General features: G+C 37.8%; 1 protein-coding gene across 3 annotated transcripts in view; it reads left to right on the plus strand.

Annotated features, from left to right (window-relative positions):
- Positions 1-20,341, plus strand: part of CPNE4 (copine 4) — a 333,548-nt gene that overhangs the window by 279,668 nt on the left and 33,539 nt on the right. For all 3 annotated transcript variants that reach the window (XM_084619842.1, XM_084619841.1, XM_084619843.1), the window contains one exon: positions 4,524-4,657. In XM_084619842.1, coding sequence (XP_084475968.1) covers positions 4,524-4,657 — 134 coding nt within the window. The remainder of the gene's footprint in view (positions 1-4,523; positions 4,658-20,341) is intronic.

Here is a 20,341-nt window from a genome sequence, read left to right on the forward strand (position 1 = left end):
ATCTTAGAAAACGAAGAGTAAATTTTTTTTGTTGTATTTTTTATAATGATTTGTTGAGAAACTTTCTTCTAGGGAATTTTATGCTCAATCGCGCAGATTCCACATGGTTACTTCTGTGAGGCTTTTATTGCAGAAGTCTGTATTAGTGATCTGACAGAGTTCCCTGCTAGGTGTGAGAAAACAGTCAGAAGAAGTTGGCAAAGTTAATGGGTTTACAGTCAGAAGACATTCTCTTCCCTTTAGGAAGTATGTCAGAAAGGATGTGAAACACTCATTTTAAGAGCTGCAACTGAAAGAGCATACAGGACCGCTTCTGGGTCAAACAGGTCAAGACAATAGGACAAGCTGATAATTTGCTGACTGAGCTGGTAGAAGGCTAAGCAGGAAATTATCCTTGCATTAAAAACACCTTTACACAGATTATGGAAATCTTCCTAAGAGTGTATAATCTGTTTGCTGTGGGATACCCACATTGAACAGTGGGAGGTGATGGACGTGCCAACACCTGGGATATTTAAAGATACACTGGACCAAACATGTTGTAGGGAAAAAATCCTGCTTTGGCAGGGGGTTTAAACTAGCAAATTCCATCCCTAATTTCTGTGATTCTTTCATTTAGAATCAGAAAGCTTCCCCACATGTATGCAGTCTCGGTCCTAACACGCAAGACTGAGTGCCTTAAATTGTCAGACAGGAACATTAAGAAACTAGAGCTGCTACATGCTGCTGTTTTGGAACCATTGCAGATATCATTTCAGCTTTCCGTAGAAATCCTCCTCAGCAAGAAGCAGGGTCAAAACTGAGCCTTGGCAACACAATGCATCAGCATTTGAGTGGCATTGTTGTTTCTTGTGGAAGGTTATTAGTAGCGCAAGAAAAGAGAACTCATCATTCATTTCTTCTGTGTCCCAAGAGGTGCATTTTTTAAAGCTTAAAAGCTTTTAAAGACCTTACTGTATTCAGAGAAAACAGCTGATGTTATGCTTTGCACATTTGTGGGTGGAGCTGTAGTTGTAGTTGATGATGGAAGACCGAGAGCGTATTCCTCTCCTACCCAGAACACAGTGTACGGAGCATGTGTCTCTTTTGCTGATACCTGCTGAGAAGGTTGTACCATGCAGCAAAATCACAAGTTTAATAAAAGCATCATAATAGGAAATGAGGGTATTCATGGTCTGTAAATACACAGGCATTAAGTGAATCTCTACTACAAGGACAATTTCCAGTCAAGAAACGCATTTCAATCTGGTTCCTGCCCGCACGCCCCCCAGAACACCGCCAACAACAGGCCTGCCTTGCACACTCAACCTGCTGCTCATTCTGACATCCTGCAATCACTTCTGGTTAAAAAGCACCACATGACCCTGGCAAACAGTCATTGCAAGAAGAAGGATTTGTCCAATTCCTTCTGGTGCACGTCACTCCAACCTCATTAAGAGTCTCTTTTGGAGTTTTCAGGGAAAAGGCCAACATCTATTGCATCTTTAGAGCACCTGTCCTTTCTTATTCTGGTACAGGAGAAAATGTTTGTTCAGGGAGTAGAACAGCAATCATTTTTTTATAATCTATGCAAAATCTTTAAGTTAATTTTATTTCAGCAAAAATATAAGTGTTTTACTAAATAACCATATGCATACATAGGCCAAGATTTTCAAAAGCAGATGCCTTGTCATCTTTGAAAATCAGCTGCTGGGAGCTGCTAGGTGCTTCGCATTTTTGAAAATCAGACCACTGATTTAGGTGCCTAACTATGAATCAGACTCCTGTTTTTAGACACATGCTTTTGAAAATATTGGCCCAGAGTCCTTGATCTAGCATATTTTGCAAAGAACACAAGGTTGTTGGGATTCATACAAATGTGAGCAGAGTCCGTGTATGGACACTGGTAAGATTAAGCAAAAGGCATAGTCTCTACTCCCTTTCATACCTACTTCCTTCCAAGGTATAACAAGCCCTGGTTTTCAGTGGAGAATGGTTTTGGGTGGAGAATCTAGAGCTGGTTGGGAATTTTCTGTCAAAAAGTTCCAACATTTCTAAATATAATTTTTTTAAACTTTCTGTTCTGTGAAAACAAGACCATAAATTCATGTCCTGGTTTGTAAGGGCTCTTCTTCCTTCCCCACGCCATACCTGTTTTCACTTTTTCTTTCAATGGGCCTGACCTTAAGTTGGCATAAACCAGAATAGCTCCATTGACTTCAATGGAAGTATGCCAGTTTACACTAGTTGAGAATCTGGCTCAGTGTGTACAATGCGAACAGCTGCTCAAAATGTTCTGAGCGTGTCTCCTGCTATTATTCTTGTTGTGCTTATCAACTGGTTGTCAACAGCCCAATCTCCAATAGCTGTGGCGCTGAAGATTTTAATAGGATCATTATTCAAAGGTGTGACTAGCTGGCAGCTTGAATCTTGATGATATAGATGCAAAATGTTATACATGTAAGGTAAAAAGTGGTGAATTTTCTCTTTGTTAACTTAGTTCTCAAGGGGAAACCTGTGGGGAAAATATCAGGACAAACAAAATCACTGGCAGGATAGCTGCATAGGTTTATATAGGGAAGTGGGGCTGAAAGATAATCCTATTTCCCACTTAAATTATATTCATTTCTCCTAATAGATGTGTCAGTCATAGAGGTGACTGCAGTTGGTCAAGGCAGCAGAGATGTTCCCAGGCTGATCAAACAAAGCACTGATTGGTAGCATGACAAAACATATGTTCTTCCAGTCAGATATCCAGGGGCCAGTTCTTACAGATTTAAAGAGGAGGAGATATCGAACATGAAACAGAATCTGCAAACAACATTCTAGATCACAGAGTGGAAACTGAGCATCAGTGGTGTGAGGATTAAAAGTTCTGATTGGCTCTCACAACTTTTAATGACAAAGACTGAGATTTTCAAAGCTGTAGATTTGTATGCCCAACAGCCATTAAAATTAATGAGAACTGGGCATCAAAAGCTCTTGTCATCTTTGAAAATCTCTGCCAAAATTTCTACAAGTTAAAAATTCCTATATTAAAAATCAAGACAAAGGCCAACATTTTCAAAACTAGGAGCCTAAAGTTAGTACCTTGACTTGTGCTACGAAATCACTTAGGCCCTTTGAAAATCCACCCTTAGACACAGAATGTTTGCCTATGATAGAGCTCTTCAGGGGAGCTACATGTTGCTAAAGGGAAATATCATCTAGTGGTCTGAGCACAGGTCTGGAAGCCAGGACTTTCTGGGTTCTAGTTCCAAGTATGACACAACTCCCTTTGTCACGTTGGGCAAGTCGCTTAAAGGTGAATTGCAAAGCAAAACTGAGTTAAGTGCAGACTTCTCTGCTGAATACCACCGCTTACCATGTTTTGTGGGATAAGGGAATCAGAAAATACCTCTAACTATACGGTTGTTAAAAAATGTTATTTCCCTCTGTGAAATCCTTTGGTTCCTATTGGTTCACTGAAAAGATCCCAGAATGCAACATTGCAAATGTCAGAAATGTCATTCCAGCTCATGCTGTCTATGATTGTGATGTCACAGAATGATTCATTTGGAATGTCATTAGCATCCAGGAAGTACAAACAGAATTTCAAAAAGGAAAAACAGAATTTTTAAAAGGTTAATTAAAACTTAATTCAGTGCTGGATGCCTCCCGCAACCCACAGTGAGCGCATTCAGCATAAAAATCTGTGCTTAACATGATTTTTGTTTTTGCCTTCGAACCAACCATTAAGCTTTCTGCCATCAGCAAAATGGAGAGGGTTAATTAAGTTAATGATTATGAAATGCTTTGAAGAGGAAAATCACTGTACAAGGGCTAGTTAGACTTTTTATTATTATAATAATAGCAATAAGCAGTAACAAAGAAATGAAGAAAGGAATTTGACCCGGTTTGGAATTATGTTTGTTTAGGGATTTTGACTCTATACAGATTTTATACTAGAGACAGATTTATAGACTGGGAATCACCTGACTAGAAAGAATTTAATTAAACTCAGAGAACTTAGAGCTAATTAATTAGATAGGTTTATATTAGAATATCATTCCCTAAATGGAATAATTATGTAATTCATAGTTTTTCCACTTACATAATTTCAGACATATATCATAACATTATCATTTACTTTAGATATACTTATAGATATAATAATAGTTTTGATTTGGTTGAATTTATTTTATAACTTCCTTTGAAGGGTTAGCCAGAAAACAAGCATTCTAAGACAGGAAAGAACAGTATTATACTTATATATACAACCTCAACAGATGCATTACAGGCATGCACCCCACATATCGTTTCTTAGCTAGAAAAATTAATTGTGATATAGGACGTTCAGTCTAATGATGCTCTTTATGCTGACTTCTACACTGCTTGTGACCGTGCTACAAAAGGAATGTTATTGCAGAATTGATTAATTGGTTTCATTTTTGTTTTAAAACGGTGGTATCCAGCCCCTGCATATGATAAAGAAATGTGGCAGATCTGGAGATACCTATGCACTGTAACATCTACACAGAGCAACTGTTTCTTTTCTTTTCCAGGTAGCTATCGATTTCACAGCATCAAATGGAGATCCCAGGAACAGCTGCTCTCTGCACTACATCCATCCGTATCAGCCTAATGAGTATTTGAAGGCATTGGTTGCTGTTGGGGAGATTTGCCAAGACTATGACAGGTAAATAACCGTGTTTGCTAATAGAATTGTCTCTAGAAGGTGTTTTAACAGTATGGAACCGAAGACGTAATGCTGCTGGCTGCAATAATTTAATGTTAGTCACGTAGAGGAAGTCTTATGGGTAAAAAAAGTTTCAATCTACAAATACATTGACACATTTTCATTCATTTTAAACCAGTGTTTCTGTATATTTAACAGAGAGCATCTGTCTCTAACATATATCATTGGTGTGTACAGGAAATGTCTTCCCTGTCTGCTTCTACATGCTGAATTACATATTTGGGAGCGTGGTAGTCCTTTTTACACCTGCATGACTGTTTTATATATGCAACGTAGGTACCTTTCCTGATGTGCTTGTGAATGTGTATCTGACTACTTGACCCTCTGAGAAAGTTGTGCACCCCTGTTGATTTCAAATAGCTCTCCTGCCTCCGTCAAATAGATTGGCCATTAGTAATCTAAATTACCCCCCAAAAAAACCCTTTAAGTATTCTTGTGTGTGTGTGTGTGTGTGTCTGTGTCTGTGTGTGGGGGGCTGCATAAAGTGATTTTGCACAACGAATCTTTCCAAAAGCAACTGTTCCATTCGAAAAATTCTGACAAGCTCTAGAAAGGATTTTTTCTTTGTACCTTCTTGTATTTCATCCAGCATGCTGTGAGCACTTTATGAATTACAATAATAATTTTCTAAAGAAGAAAATATTATATTTTAAAGAGTAAAAAACCAGCCCGCTCACAGAATAGTCTTCATATTCCAACATAAGCTCTTTATGGCAGGTGTAGCACTGTGTTGAACTGCAGCCTTTGAATTATTTCTCCCTTAATGTCTTTGAACTATTCCTTCAGCAGGGGACTGTGAGCATCTTCATTATTAAATTTCATGTGCAAAAATATGCAAAAAACACTGCAAAACCCTCAAACTTAGGTGAAAAGCCGAGAGAGATTGGACAGGGGGAAGAAAGTGAAGGACAGAAAGGAACAGATATGGGAAGGAAGACAGATCAGTATCTCATGTATATCAGGCTGGAGTCCTTGCAGGTACAGAAGGGTCAGATGGTGTGTTGGTGTGCTGAGGTCTGGGTGTCATGATAGTATAATGATCCTCATGGCTCACAAGCAAAGTACAGGGTCTCTACAGAGAGTCAGAGGCCTGTCTGCCTTTCCTCCTGGAATCTCCCAGGAATCCATTCTCCATTTGATCCCCAACCAAGTCTTTTTTTAAAGATCCCAAAAGCGGGAGATAGTTGGAATAGTGCATCGGATCCTCTTATTATTTTATCCACCATTATGCCTACTTTCCAACATACTAATTTTGGTCCATTAATTTCCAGTCTCGGGCTCCTCTGGTGTAACAGACATGATTTCACCACAGTCCTTCGGCTGTTTCAGTAAACCTTTTTAATTGAACTAGTCCAGTCTGTCTGTCTTTGCTGACTTTTATAAACAATTTTATGTAACAAGCTGAGTTGAATTTTTGTTACTTTGGTCAAGTTAGAGTACAGGCCTTCGGCCTAACAGATCTCAGGTGTTGTGAAATGAAACAGAAAATGTTCACTGAAACCACTGAGTTTTGCATAGTTCTGGTTATTTGTACCTTTCCCTTCTTGTATTCAAATAGCACAAGTGACTCAGTATTCACTGAAGTGCTTCTTGTGCCTAATACTTAACAAAAAATCCTTTTTTGGGTGTGTAAAGACCTTGGCAAGGTATGGATATTATTTACAACACCTTCATTATTAGAAAAACTATAATAACTTTGTAGTTTAGTGGAAAGCCTGGGGCAATTGGATGTCATTGCACCAATAATTAACAAGTGGCAAGACTGTCTTATATGCTATGGTCAGCTTGGTTGATATCACAATCAGATCTTCTTGTAACTTTGACTTCTGTACAGGTCAGCCCAGTATAACAGGCCCCTGAGTAACTAAAGCTTTCAATTAAGTGTTGTGGTTACATCCCCTAATGCTCTGCAGTATTCCCTGTTCATCCAAAAGCCCATTTACCTATATGCTTCAGATGTCCCTGAAACAGCGTTACAGAAATAACCTAATATGATCAAATAGCCATTCATTTGTGTAGAATTCTTATTTTTTTGGCAGTACTTGCTTCAAGTCATGTTATCATTTGTAAGTGTCATAAGGGGAGGAAAAGATGAAGTGTATAGGTGATATAATTAATGGCTAAGAAAAAATAGTACTGGGTAGTTGATACGATATGAAAGAGCAGCCTTCATTAGAATAAAAATCAGACTCTAAAAAGTATTCAAAAAATTACTGGAATTAAAGAGAGTCACATTAAATATTATCAAACAAGCTATCAGGTGAAACAAGTCTACAGCTCCATGGAGGAAATGTTGCTTTAAGATAAACTGTTAGTGAAAATGACCCATTAGAAAGTTAAAGATCGGTATACAAAAGCAATAAAATACAACTATATTTTCACTTGAAAATTTTCAAAGGCCTTTCTTCCCTGGGAGAACTATTGTTATAATCGAGTCATGTTAAAATTGGCCAAGTCCATTAATTATTTTTTCCTAATGTGTCTGGCCAGTGAGACAAATGAAATAAAGAGACTTCATTCTCTGGCTATGGAAATGCTTAATGCATTAAAAAAAAAATCAGTCATCTGTGGTTATGGTCACAAAAGTGACTGTTCAAAACAAAAAAAGAAACAAACACATTGTGGCATTCCATGCTTGTTCTTCCTCAATGATTTCAGAATCCAATTTCCTAGGTTTACAGGTCAAAATAAGCACTTTCTAACTAGCAGTATTGCAAGCCCTTTTAAGATTCTGAAAGTCAAGCTCTATTCTGCTTCCTAGATCACCACCAAACATAGATATTCTGGGAATAACATAACTGATATCACGAGGCAGATCAAATTCCAACTTCCACTTTGTGTCACTATAACAGGTTTTTTTTATCTAACACTAGTAAAAACTTGAACCAAGATTGTCAACAGTGACAAATGATTTTGGCTGCCTCAATCTTCGAAGTCCCCAACTTGAGAAATCTTAAGGGGATCTATGTTTCAGAAGGTGGATACTGAACATTTTTGGAAATCAGGCCCCTTTAAGGTGCCTCAAGTTGGGCACCCAAATATTGAGAGGCAAAATCACTCATCACTTTGAAAGTCTTAGCTTTGCTCTGGGGCCATATACAGGTAAAACCCTAGGTCAAAAAACCAAACAAACAGAAAGCTCACTATATCCTGTCTGTGGCAGCTGGCCCTCAATCACTTTGCATGTCCTTGGACCATGCTGCTGCTCTCTATTCATAATGGGAAACATCTCCTTGATACTGAACATATATAACCAGTGCTTAGATGCCGCTGTGATGAGCACCAAATAGGAACCTAGATAGATGGATTAGATATACTCATATGAATACATATTCGCAAAACAGTTCCCAACATCTTTTTCTGCAAATATATTTGTGAACAAAGTGAATCAATGTTTGTAATAGAGCGGGTCTGGAAAATTTTCAACTAAATGTTTTTTCATCAAAAATTGCCAATTTGTCAAAACTGAAATTCTCTGTGGGAAAAAGTTGGTGTTGATGAATTTCCTGACTTGAAAAAATGTTGAAAAAAGGGTTTGCCATTTGAATTTGAAATTGTCAAAAATGTCCTGTTTTGACGTTTTTGAAACAAAGTTTCCTTTTTTTTTTTTGGTTCAAGAAAACCTTTTGTTTCAAGGTTTCAGTTAATTTATACTAAAAAAAAAAAGATTAAAAGGAAAAAAATCAAAATTTGAATGAAACATTTCATAAACGTCAAATAAGTGTTTTGATACAATGTTGTGATACTTTTTTCAATTTGTCAGTCAGGAAAATTTTCAAGATTTTTTACTTTTTGTCCCAATTTGGAAATTTGTCCCAATTTGGACAGCGAACATTTTTTATACCTTGAAAAGTCTCGTGACCATTTCCCATCAGCCATATGTAGTGAATAATTCAAACAGATACTCTTCCTCAGGATTGGCCCAGCTCTGTTGTGCTTTTGTTATATTAACAACTCTAGCTAGCATGTCTGGTTAACACATAACAGTGCAATAATATAACAGATGTATCCCTCATGGTGTTTTAGAGCTTCTCTCTTTGAAGGTCATAGCATAAGTCAGAGCAATACAGTATATCTCCAGAAGCATATAGTATATTAAAATGTCTGGCCTGAGAGCCTCAATGATTTGTTTTCCCAAAGACAGCGCTGGAAAATGACCAAACAACCATGAGTATCACTTCATCATTACACAGAGATGATTGTCTCTGTAAGGGGAAGATGTATATTGGAATCTAATTAAAAAAGAGCCTGTTCATACAGTCTTAAATAAAGCTACATTGTTTAAAATTCTGCTCTATCTACAGAGCTGAATTATGAAATATTTTGTAAATGATTCCACATTAGTATAGTTTTTTTTAATTATAGCAAGTGTGGAACAAAAGAAGTGGATTGGATTTGAAATCTGGCCCTGTGTTTGAAATGTTGAAATTTGTATTTTTCTGCTTATAAATTGCATTTCTAATCTCTTGCCCCCCTTAATCAAATTCTCTATTTTAAATTAAATATTTATTTTTTATTCTCTTCCCTGATTCAACAAAATATGTGAGCTCATGCATAAACCCCAGGTACATCAATCAGACGGAAACACATACCTAAGTGCTTTGCTAAATAGGGATGGAGTTAAGCATATGCTTAACGGCTTTGCTGAACTGGAACCTTTATTCTTAGTAGTGGATACAACATACAATATCAGACTAGTCAATATGGTCCTAGATTCTTTTTTATGACTAATTTTTACACAAAATTTTACATTTATACCCACTTTCAGGCCCCGCTACACTACCAGAGGAATATGAAGGGGCCTTAGTGTAAAGGAGAATCAGATTCCATATAATCAAATTAACATTTGTAACTTTAAAAATATGAAGTGTAAATGTATTTACAATTTTTAAAAAATATTTGTCAGATCACAAAATCATGGGACATCTCATTCTGACTATGCTGCTACCATTCTGTAGTGTTCTCACTCCCATAGTTTTGTAAAGTATTTCATAGTACACAGTATCCACTTTACTCATTCTAAAAGTTTGAAATTTCAAAAGTTGATACAAAATTATTTTTAGTTTATATTTCTCTGCTTGTTCACCTTCAGAGATAATCTTCTATTTTTACATTGCAAGTCGCCCTTGAAACATATGGAAGCAGGATTATATCTGTCCCCAGATACCAACATCGTGTTTTCATTTATGCAAATAACCTCCTTAATTCTAAATCCCCATATTGTCCCTGAATACTAAAGTACCAAATTGTAAAATACAGGTGTCCAGCCACCTCCCTAATGGCTACTAATGAGCAAAGAGTAAATAATTCCAGCTAAGTGCAGGAATAATGTATGCTTAGAGCAGTGCAAAATGTTTAGAGTGAAAATCCAAAACCCCTTTACAAATCCAATATCTTGGCCAACTTTAATAAAAGATTTGAAAAACCCTTTAGGGTTTGATGGTGCTCCCATTGCAGTTGTGGTGAGTTTTGATATTAGCTTCTCATACTTGCAGAACATTGTTGGTGCTCGGTATATAATAATTCTTATTGATTATGTACTGTTATTAATTAAAAATAATAATAATTATTGCCTCAATATTTTATGCCTGGCTGACTCAAACTCAACTATTCCGATGGAATACACTAAAAATGAAACTTCTCAGATCTAGAACCAGCCCACCCCTTTTCTCCAAGGACACCCTTGCCTTTTGTCATAGATGCAACCTTAACACAAGTTAAGCAAGTTCCATTGGCGTTCCATTCATGAAGCTAAGCACGTGCTTAAGTGCTCTGCCTTCAGGAGGGAAATAAAGTATTTAGGCTTAGTTCATAAGATCTAGTTTTTAATCAGAACCTATTCCCATCCCAATATCTTAAAATCAACAGATAGAGCTCATTCTATAGCTATTTTGTACCTGCACTGAGGATGAAGAAATACAATGAATACCTTTGCTGTAGTCATCTGAAGAATATACATTAAAAGAATTATGTCAGAGACAAGGAGGAGAGCAGAAGTTGGCTTTGGTCGTAATGTTAATATAATACTAATTAATTAAATCTGTGGCCAAAGGGTGTTTCTTTTAATTAGTAAGTTTTCACTGTATGCAACACTTACTTTTTCATAAATTCACTACTTAAAGCCATGTTAAAAATTAATCTACCCATGCAGCTCAATAAATAAAAATATTGTTAATTATTGAACATATCTGTTTATCACTTTAATTACAGAGGCAGCCTTTCTGGAGTTAGTAAGCAGAAAAGATCATCAAACTATCTAAATAAGGTTAGAAACCATTGGGGAAAAGAATATTTTCATACTTCTTGAAGCATGTATTGCACCACTTACATCCCAGGAAAGTGAACAAAGAAGTATAAAAACAATACTCTTACACTCCCCAGTTAAACAAAATCCTTAGCACATGCTTAGAGTTAAGCATTTGGCTTTAATTGGACTTAAGCATTTGCTGAAGTGCTATGGTGAGTCAGGGTCAGAAGCTGAATTGGGACAGATGGTATTTTTAAATAGTCATTGGATTATATACTAGGTACTATATTAATTCATCCTTGGACTAGATCCTCAGGACCTTGGCCATCACATACTGTGCCTGCACACTCATGCACATATTTGGAGTGGTCACCATTACAAAGCCTTTATTGGCTACCATCATTACAGTGTATCTCTGTAATTAGAACAGGAAATCTCTATGATAATCGTGTGGTCAAAATTGGTAAAGATTGACTTTGTAATGGTTTCTCTGATACATATTCAACTCCGCTCCTGCCCATGTCTCTGCTCTCATTTCTTACTGCTCTCAGCTTCACCCCTGTTCAATGTTGGTCTCCTTGAAATTCCTCCTCAGATTCACTTCTTCTTCAAAATTCACAAATGCTAGCTCATGTCAACAAAATGTGCTGCTTTCTCCATGGACAAAACAATAGAAGTGTTGCTCTAAGAGAGAAACTGCCTCTGGAGTCTCCAATTTGGTCTGTGTTATCTATCTAGTCAGCCTATTCTCCTCAGGGCTAGAACTTTGTCTTGTGCGATTCTCAGCTCTCTGTCAGCGTTAACGAGTAAATAATAGTAGATGTAATTTGTCTAGTGGTGATTCCCTCCAAAGAAAGTGACCTGAAGAGCAGATCTTTATAACTCACAAATGCAGTAGAAAATAGTGTACCACAGATAGCCCGATACATCTACTGTGGAAACTAGGTAATTTCATAAATCTTTATGGGTGGTGGTTCTTTTTGGCATTTTGGCTAAGAATAAGTGTGGCACCAGCTTTGTGTCTGCTGCATCTTCCACTAGCATGGGACAAACATAATGATCTAATAGATAATCCCCATGTTCCTATTTACAACTTATATGGAGCTTTCAGACTAGTGAATTTCTTCCCTGCATCTTTCAAGTATATAACTAGTTATTTATATTATAATCTGCGCTGTAGCTCTCCTCAGTTATACTAACATTTAGCTGAGCTGCATATTTGTCCTGGTTGGAAACCCATCAGTTCACAGAGGAAAACAATTTTCCAGTACTTCTCATGCAAGTTTAATCACTTACTGTAACAAGAGTTGACACCTTTTGTCAAAGAATAGCATAACAGAAAGACATGGGGCCAAATTGCCTGCTTAGTCACATCTTTATCACCTCTTTGGAGTCAGTGGGATTACACAGGTATAACTGAAAGTGGTGGTTGTCCCTTTAAAGCTTAGATTTGCCAAAGGAAGATGCAGTATTCCATCCCACAGACCTCTGAGTAGTAGTCTGTGTTTTGTTCACATGGACACAGCTGTTATTGATTGCTGGCTTTTGTTTGACTGAAATGATGAAGCCGGGGAAAATGTCTTTAAAGTGTCCTGAAATAAATATATGCCCTCAGTATCATAAATGTGGCTGATTCAGGAGTTCTGTGGTGAGAATCTGACTTCAGCAACATGCAAATACCTTGTAAAATTACCTTGATTTTGGATTCCAAATCAATAGCTCAGGGAAGGTGGGGGGAGGTTGGCAATTTTTTCCTAGATATTGTATAGGGCATCTAGTTGAATACCTAATTATCAACATGTTTTATTTCTGATTTTGCTATATCTGTTTTTATTATTTTCTTCAATTTGAATGTCACTTTGATTTCAGTTGAATTATACCAGCAGAGAATTTGGTTCTCTTGGGTCACAGAAGGGTTACTACAAATACTTCTTTTCTGGTCATCCTAGAAAATTCATTTCCTTCCAGGAGCAAATTAAAAATCTCTCTTGCACATATATATATGCCTAAATATGCTCCTACTTTCCCTAGCTCCCAGACACAATGAATTTTCCATCTGTTTAGATCTGGTAGAAAACAAAATGAAAATGACTGAAAAACATTGTAAGGAAAAGTCATATCATGTCACTCACATCACTGAAACTCTAAAAATAATGTAATTCCACCCCTGCTTATCGTGATGCAATGAAAAAGGATAAAACTCAATATATATGTAGCAATGATTTTGCTATGTGTTGCAGCATTATGTATAGTCTGGAACTTTAAAACTGCACTTGTCCTATTTACAGGCTCTCACAGTTGTTCAGTAAAATTTACCGCGAAGGGTAGGATATCCTCTGCAAGACAGGTGGAGTTCTAAGCCTCCAAGACAGAAGGGTTGTGAAACTGTCCTTTGTGTGGGTTTGGTATCAGTTTACTGTGCAATTCCATTGATCTTCCAGGGCAATTTAGAGTTAACCCTTTGGAAACTACAGAGACACATACACATCCTCCTAAGAACTCACTTGACTAGCAATCTGGAAGATTAGTAAGAGCCCTTCTATGGTCTCATGGAGCACCCCCAGACTCTTTCTAACAATGCAGTCCCATTTGTTCAACAAAGGACGTTTCCTGAATTACGTCATTTTACACCTGCAAGTATAAGTCAGGTCACGGCCAATTTATTTATAAACTAACAAGGAAGCTTGCCATTTTGGTCTCACCTCTCCAATTATGCCATTTTACTAGGCTATAATCTAGCAAGACAATCTTGTCTTTTTACGTTTTATCACCAAAACCTTTCATTTCCCTTCGCCCATTTCCCACCTCATTTACAAAGGCTTCTTTCAATAGATATTTACACTTTTTTTTTTGCTTAGCCTATGAATTTCAGAATTCATTTGGTATTTTTGCACTGCAGAGCTTTTTCAGTCTTCTTTTCATGTTTATCAGGGGAAGTTTAAGGCTATTGTATTTGGATTTGGATTTGTTAGATACTTCATTAGTAGATGCCGTTCAGTGGCTAGCTTCAGGGAATTTGTATTCCCCTTATTCATTAATTATGCCCCTTGTAGGGGATACTGCCATTACCTTCATACTCTTGAAGCCCCATTTTATAAATTTATATTATTGAGCAGATTCCAGCTCCCTGAAGGCGACTAAGAAGCATTTTGTAATTTGTTGTATTTCAAATACAGCTATAACTAAAGCTGATGCATGAATGCTAATGTCTAGATTTTGAATATTTATGACAGGACCATGTAGAATTTTTGTCTGTGTCCAGCCAAACAGGGCAACAATAGCCTTAGTTTATCATACTTTTAGGTCCTCGCAGCAGTTTTTGTATTACAAGAAGTAATGTCAATCCATTCCTGCTGCTCCATGGAAACCTACTGTGCATTATGGGCCAAATCCTGAGGTCCATTAACCTCAATGGAAGTTTGCTTAACCAGGGACTTACTAAAAACTGGGGGCTCGGTTGTATTTAACAAGTACTGTCCTGCTCTGGGAGTGATTTGGCCCCACACAGAGAAGAATACAATCCCTCTGAATGCAGAGGGATTGTGCTTACTGCCACACTCCTCCACTTGTCCTCTTCCAACCCACAAGCCCTGAATCTAGCAGCATTGATGGCTGGCAGAGAGGAATTGTTGAGCCATGGCCCACCCCGTGGGAGCATAGGGATGCAATTGTGCCCAGCTGCTGTGCAGGACCATGAGAGGCTACTTGTATGGAGCATGGAGCAGTTGGATCCAACCTGACCCAAACCCAGGTCATCATTGTTTGGCCCTATCAGATCATGCAAATCAGCCCTGGGTATCCTAAATTTACCTAACTCCAGTTGTGATGAAGGAACTGGAAATGTTAAAGTATTTCAAATGGTTGCTATATTTTCTTTGGAGCTACAGCAAATCCCTTATAAGCTGTTGTGATTCCATATTTATTGGCATCAAGACCTTCTGAGATAAGTACTTAATATACTCAGGAACATGATTCACTCATATGGTTTAGGGATAAAATACTTAATTCAGCTCATTTTCTTCCAAGTCATTCCCTAAACATAAAAGATTACAGTTTTAATAGAGTTTAATGATGATTCTGTCTTTTGCCTTTTTGCTCTTTTTCCTGGTTTTTAAAAAAATGAAATGTGTAATAGGCATCCAGCTTTTAATCTGGCAATTTGAGATGTCTATTTAAGTGAGAATAACATTTGATATTATCATGGGAAAATTTACTGTAACAGAGTGAGTTCAGTGGCTTTTTTATAGCTAGATTGGAAAATGAAAGACTCATTAGTTGATTTTGGTCACCTTCGAACTAGAAATTGGAAAATATTCTCCTCCTAGCTTTGCTCTGACCCTGAACCAAAATTACAGAGGCAGGTTTAGATTTAAGAATTCTGATCAGATACACTCGCTGCAAGAAATTCAAAGAATTTGAGATTCTAGTTTTAGTCCATTTATAATATCAATGTGATCAACATCAGGAAAAGCAAGAATATATATTCTGCAGGTAGTCATTTGCCAAGAGGCCACCTAAAACCTAAAATTAATCTTTAGCCTTTTTTCGCCTCCCACTCCCCTACCACCAGCACAGTGCTATTAGTTTGCAACTATACTCTCAGTGCAAAGCACATTTTCCTGGGAGGGTCTCCTAAGCACATACTTAACAAGAAGCAGTTGAAGTCAACAGAACTACCCATGTATTTCAAGTTAGCAGGCACACAAGTTGCTGAATTGCGGCCAAAGTACTTTCACTGATAAAAGCAGGCCAACAAAAACCAAAGGAGGTGGATAATTATTAGCCTCATTTTACAGATCGGTAACATGACACACAGACAGGTTAAAGGCAAAATTTCCCAATGTGGATGCCTTAAAATTAGGTACTTAAATCTGTATTTAGATACTTAATAAAAGTAGCCTGATTTTCAGAGATGCTGAGCAAAGATAGCTCTCAGTGACTTCCATGAATTTAGGAACGAAGGCATCACCAAACAAATGATCCAGCTAATCCAGTGTCTTGAGCAATGGCCAGTACCACTGGTCTCAGAGGAGGGTTCATGTGACTTACCCAGAGAAGTTTTGTCCTATCTCCCTTCAGGTAGCGTTTGACTCCTGCCCTGAAGCATAAGGGTTTCTGTCTTTAGTAAGTTTTATTCAGTTAAATAAAACTGTGGATATTCTCCATATAAATAATTAATTCCTTGGCTTCCGTGATAGCTTGTATAAGGGAGTCCAACAGGTTAATGATGCATTGTTGAAAAATATAACTCCTTTTATAAGTATTAATTGTGTTGCCATTTAATTTCATTGGATGTCCCAGTTCACTTTCTCTGTACCATTCACAAATTTACAAAATGCTTCCATTTCCTTTCATTAGTCTCCTGTCGAAACTAAACAGTCCAAATCGTTTAAATATCTCTTCTCATTTTGGTCACCTGTCTCTGAACTCCCTCTATTTCTGCTGTTTTTTTTTTTTTTTAAATAAAGTGACAAGAATTGAACTCTGTGTTCAAGATGAAGGTTTATTTTCAGGATTGTTTTTTATCTTGTCCTCTCTACATCCTTATCTTTTGTTTTTCTGTTTTTTTAACCTCTGCTGTGCATTAAGCAGATGTTTTCATTGAGCTGTCTACAATGATTCTCAAGTCTTTTTCCTGAATGGTTAGTTTAGAACCCAGCAATGTTTGAGTATTTCACATGATACCTTTCCGTGTATGTTATCTTATATTTATCAACAACGTTTCTGTTGAACCTGAACCCTAGCCCTGACTTTTCCTCTGACTCAAGTCCAAGTCCTGTGTAGACATATCCTTTAAGATCAGTGACCAGAGAGACAGCAATAACAATTGGACAGATTGCCCGGTGTTAGTTGCGCAATATATACTTACAATGCATCAGGACAGGGGAAATTAAATTATCCACCTCTTGAAAATCTCTAAGTTAATAGTTCAGAAGGTTTGAATATTGTGATTAAGAAGTTCATGTTTCTGGTATATGTTCTATTATAGACACTGAGTTTGTGATATGTACTGCACTGTTTGTGGACCAGCATTACAGACTTTTTTGCTTGCTTTAATAAAGCAAACAAAAAAAACCCTCACTTTAGATGGGAAATGTTTCATTTTCTGTGAGCCGGGGGGGAAAATAACTTCACATCACACTTTTTCCTACTTTGCGAATGCATCAATTTTTCTTTTTTTCTGACTTTGGTCTCAAAATCATTTCAGAGTTGAGAGGCAACTTTGAACCCTGCTTTGGATATAACCTCATTTCCTAGTTTAGGAGGTGGATTACGCAAATCAGTCTTTTTTTTTTTAGTGAGGGAGGAAAGGGGGATTATACAGATGTCCAGAAAGATGTTTTTGACAAATAAATCAGACTTCTCTCCAAAAGTAGTGGGCATGACATCAGTACTGGGACTGTAACCGTGGGTGATTATTCATTAATTTAAACAGATGAAAAACCAGTCTTTTCCCTAGCTGCATTCAGAGGTTCTTGTCAATCCTGAGACACACAACTGAGGTTGATGTAGTTATGGTTAATGGGTTTGAGGTTCAATGAAATAAGAGTGGGAGAAGTGGTGATTTAGGTCTGTGGTACAAATAATTCTTCATTTTAAAACTATATATAACCCTTTTTTCTCTCGCAGCACGAGGTACAGGTCACTTGCTGATTTAAACTAGAGTAAATGGTGGATTCTCTTGAACTTGAAGTCTTTAAATCATGAGTTGAGGACTTCAGTAATTCAGCCAGAGAATCTGAGTCTATTACAGGAGTGGATGGGTGAGGTTCTTTGGCCTGTGGTGTGCAGGAGGTCAGACTAGATGATCACAATGGTCCCTTCTGGTCTTAAAGTCTATGAATCTATGAGTCTAAACCTAATCTAGATCTACTCAACCAGCCTATAGTATCCCTTAAGTGTTATGCATCTGCTTAGCTGAATAAAATACCAACACTCCAGAGTCAACCTTAGGTTTTGTGTAGCACCACTGTCTTTCCCTGCCTTTGCTGTCTCCTCCGATGTATTTGGCAGTGCTGTCCGTCATGATGTGGATGGCAGTTTACATGTGTATGCCCAAAGCTCTTTGTGACAGAATAGGGAGGACAAACAATAATATACCTCTGGCTGTATGTCTTCTTTCAGATGTGTTTATATGAAAAAGAAAAAGGAAAAAAAAATCATTACAGCAGAGCCCACTCTTACCCAAACACTCTGCTGTAATGATTTTTCTTCTTTTTCTTTTTTGTATAAATACATTTGAAAGAAGACATGTGAGAGAAAGCCAGAGGTGTATTCTTGGGGCTCAATAACACTTGGGGCAGCCCCCATCCTGCACTGTCCAGATGCCAAAACAACTCCTGACATAACATAGAGCAGCTGTAGGACTGCTCTAAATTATGTTGCCAGCAGCTGCAGTGGTGGAATGCCATGCCCCTCCAGCCTATGTCATGTCTCCTCCCTAGCCCTAACCCATCCCCTGCACCTAAAGGAATTTTTCTGCAGCCAAGGGAGCTCTCAGCAGCCCCTTGGCAGCCTTTCTCCTGCTACGTTTCAGCAGGGAAGAATAGGCAGAAATGGAGCTGAGAATCAAGCCCAGGGTTTCCATATTGTGCACAAAGCTGCAGCGGAAGGGGTTAAAGGAAATGAGATGGTGATGATATATAAAAGACAAGAGAAGTTTTTAGCAATAATCATTTATCATCTTGATAAATTCCATTTCCCCTTCCATCTAGATATGCAGCATTTACACAATTGAAATACCTATTGTAGAGGGACACCACTGAAATCAAAGTTAGATTTCTTTCTAAAAGGTGCAAAAAGAAAAGGAGTACTTGTGGCACCTTAGAGACTAACCAATTTATTTGAGCATGAGCTTTTCTCTAGATCCATCACAAATTTTGGAGCTTGATGCGGTAATTGCAGCATGAAATTTTATGACCTGTATAATGCAGGAGGCCAGACTAGATGATCATAATACTCCCTTCTAGTCTTAAAATCTAGTCAATCACAGCAATATAGGGTTTAATTTGATAAACCAACCATGTTTAATCATTGATGTAACACAAAATTTTTGTCCCATTTTGCTGTCTCTTTGATTCTTATTTCTTATCCTCTTAATGGGTAGCTGACTTCTAATTTGCATCTATTATAAAGGGTTTGCCCACTTCCAGAAGTGTTTAATCAAAGGGAAGGCAATCAGCAGATGGTTGGCATAAAATTTCACTGCCCCCTTAGGTTATGACATCTCTTGGAATGAATGTTTCATTACCATGCAAATGATTCATTGTCATATAGGATAGCATATGGGACACAATATTAATTCCCCCAGATTTAAACAGCAAGTACATTTCATAGCAAGGCAGCAATTCATAAGAGCTTAGCCCTCAGGTGGGAACAACTTTTACTCACTACAGCCAAGCCATTGTTAGGCACCATTGATCTGGGCGTGGTGATTATTTCCACATCCCATTGTCAGTCCCCTGAGCCAGGCAGTCCCCAAGGACTGAGAGCTTTTTTTTAAAAAAAAAAAACTTCCATTTTGCTCTACTCCCAAAAGATTGACCAGAAATACCATGGCACCTTTCCGGCAGGATGCCCGACTGAGTGGTGTGACACTTGTAGTGGGTGCTGATATATTTCTGTGAGTATGTCTGCAGTCGTGAGTTATTCACTAGGCAAGGACTGACCACAGAGTCAATTAAAAGTTCTGCCCCAAACTGTGTATTTTTGGAGGTTCCCAAGATAGTAACAGAAACTCAGCCTCTCAGGGAACCCTCCTGACTACTCAGTGCAGTCTTCAAGCAGAGGAGCTGAATCCAAGTCAACAAAGCACTGATGCATATGTGTTAATGACTCCATTAGGACTTAAGACCTTGTTTAAAGTTAAGCATGTATGTAGATGCTTTGCTGAGTAGGATGGATTTAAGAGCATTCTTAAGACTGACCACATGCCCAAGTGTTTTGCTGAAAAGGGGCTAAGATGTCATCAGAGTTTGTCAGTTTTCATATACCCTATGGAGAGAGAGGAGTCTATAGCATCTGCACAAATGAGCTTTGTGAAGTGAGAAGGAAATCAATGGCCATGTAGTCTCCTGGTCTTCTGAATCAGGATCTCTCTCATCTCCATCCAGATGATCAAACTGGAATGAAGAACAAAGGATCTCGTTGTAACACTTGGAAGCAATTTTACCATGACATTAAATATACCAGCTCATCACCCAACCTATGTCTAATGTAAAATAAAATCTTTGAACAGATTTTAGTAGACACCAGTCAGGTTACAGGTGGAAACCCTCATTCAGTCTGCAACTTGTCGTAGGTGAAATTTCCCCTTCTGTAATGTTGCCAGAAGACACTTCCCACCTGGATTTGTGAACCCAAATCACAAACACACT

The sequence above is a fragment of the Lepidochelys olivacea genome, assembly GCF_965140295.1.
Source record: "Lepidochelys olivacea isolate rLepOli2 genome assembly, chromosome: 2".
Classification (NCBI taxonomy): domain Eukaryota; kingdom Metazoa; phylum Chordata; order Testudines; family Cheloniidae; genus Lepidochelys; species Lepidochelys olivacea.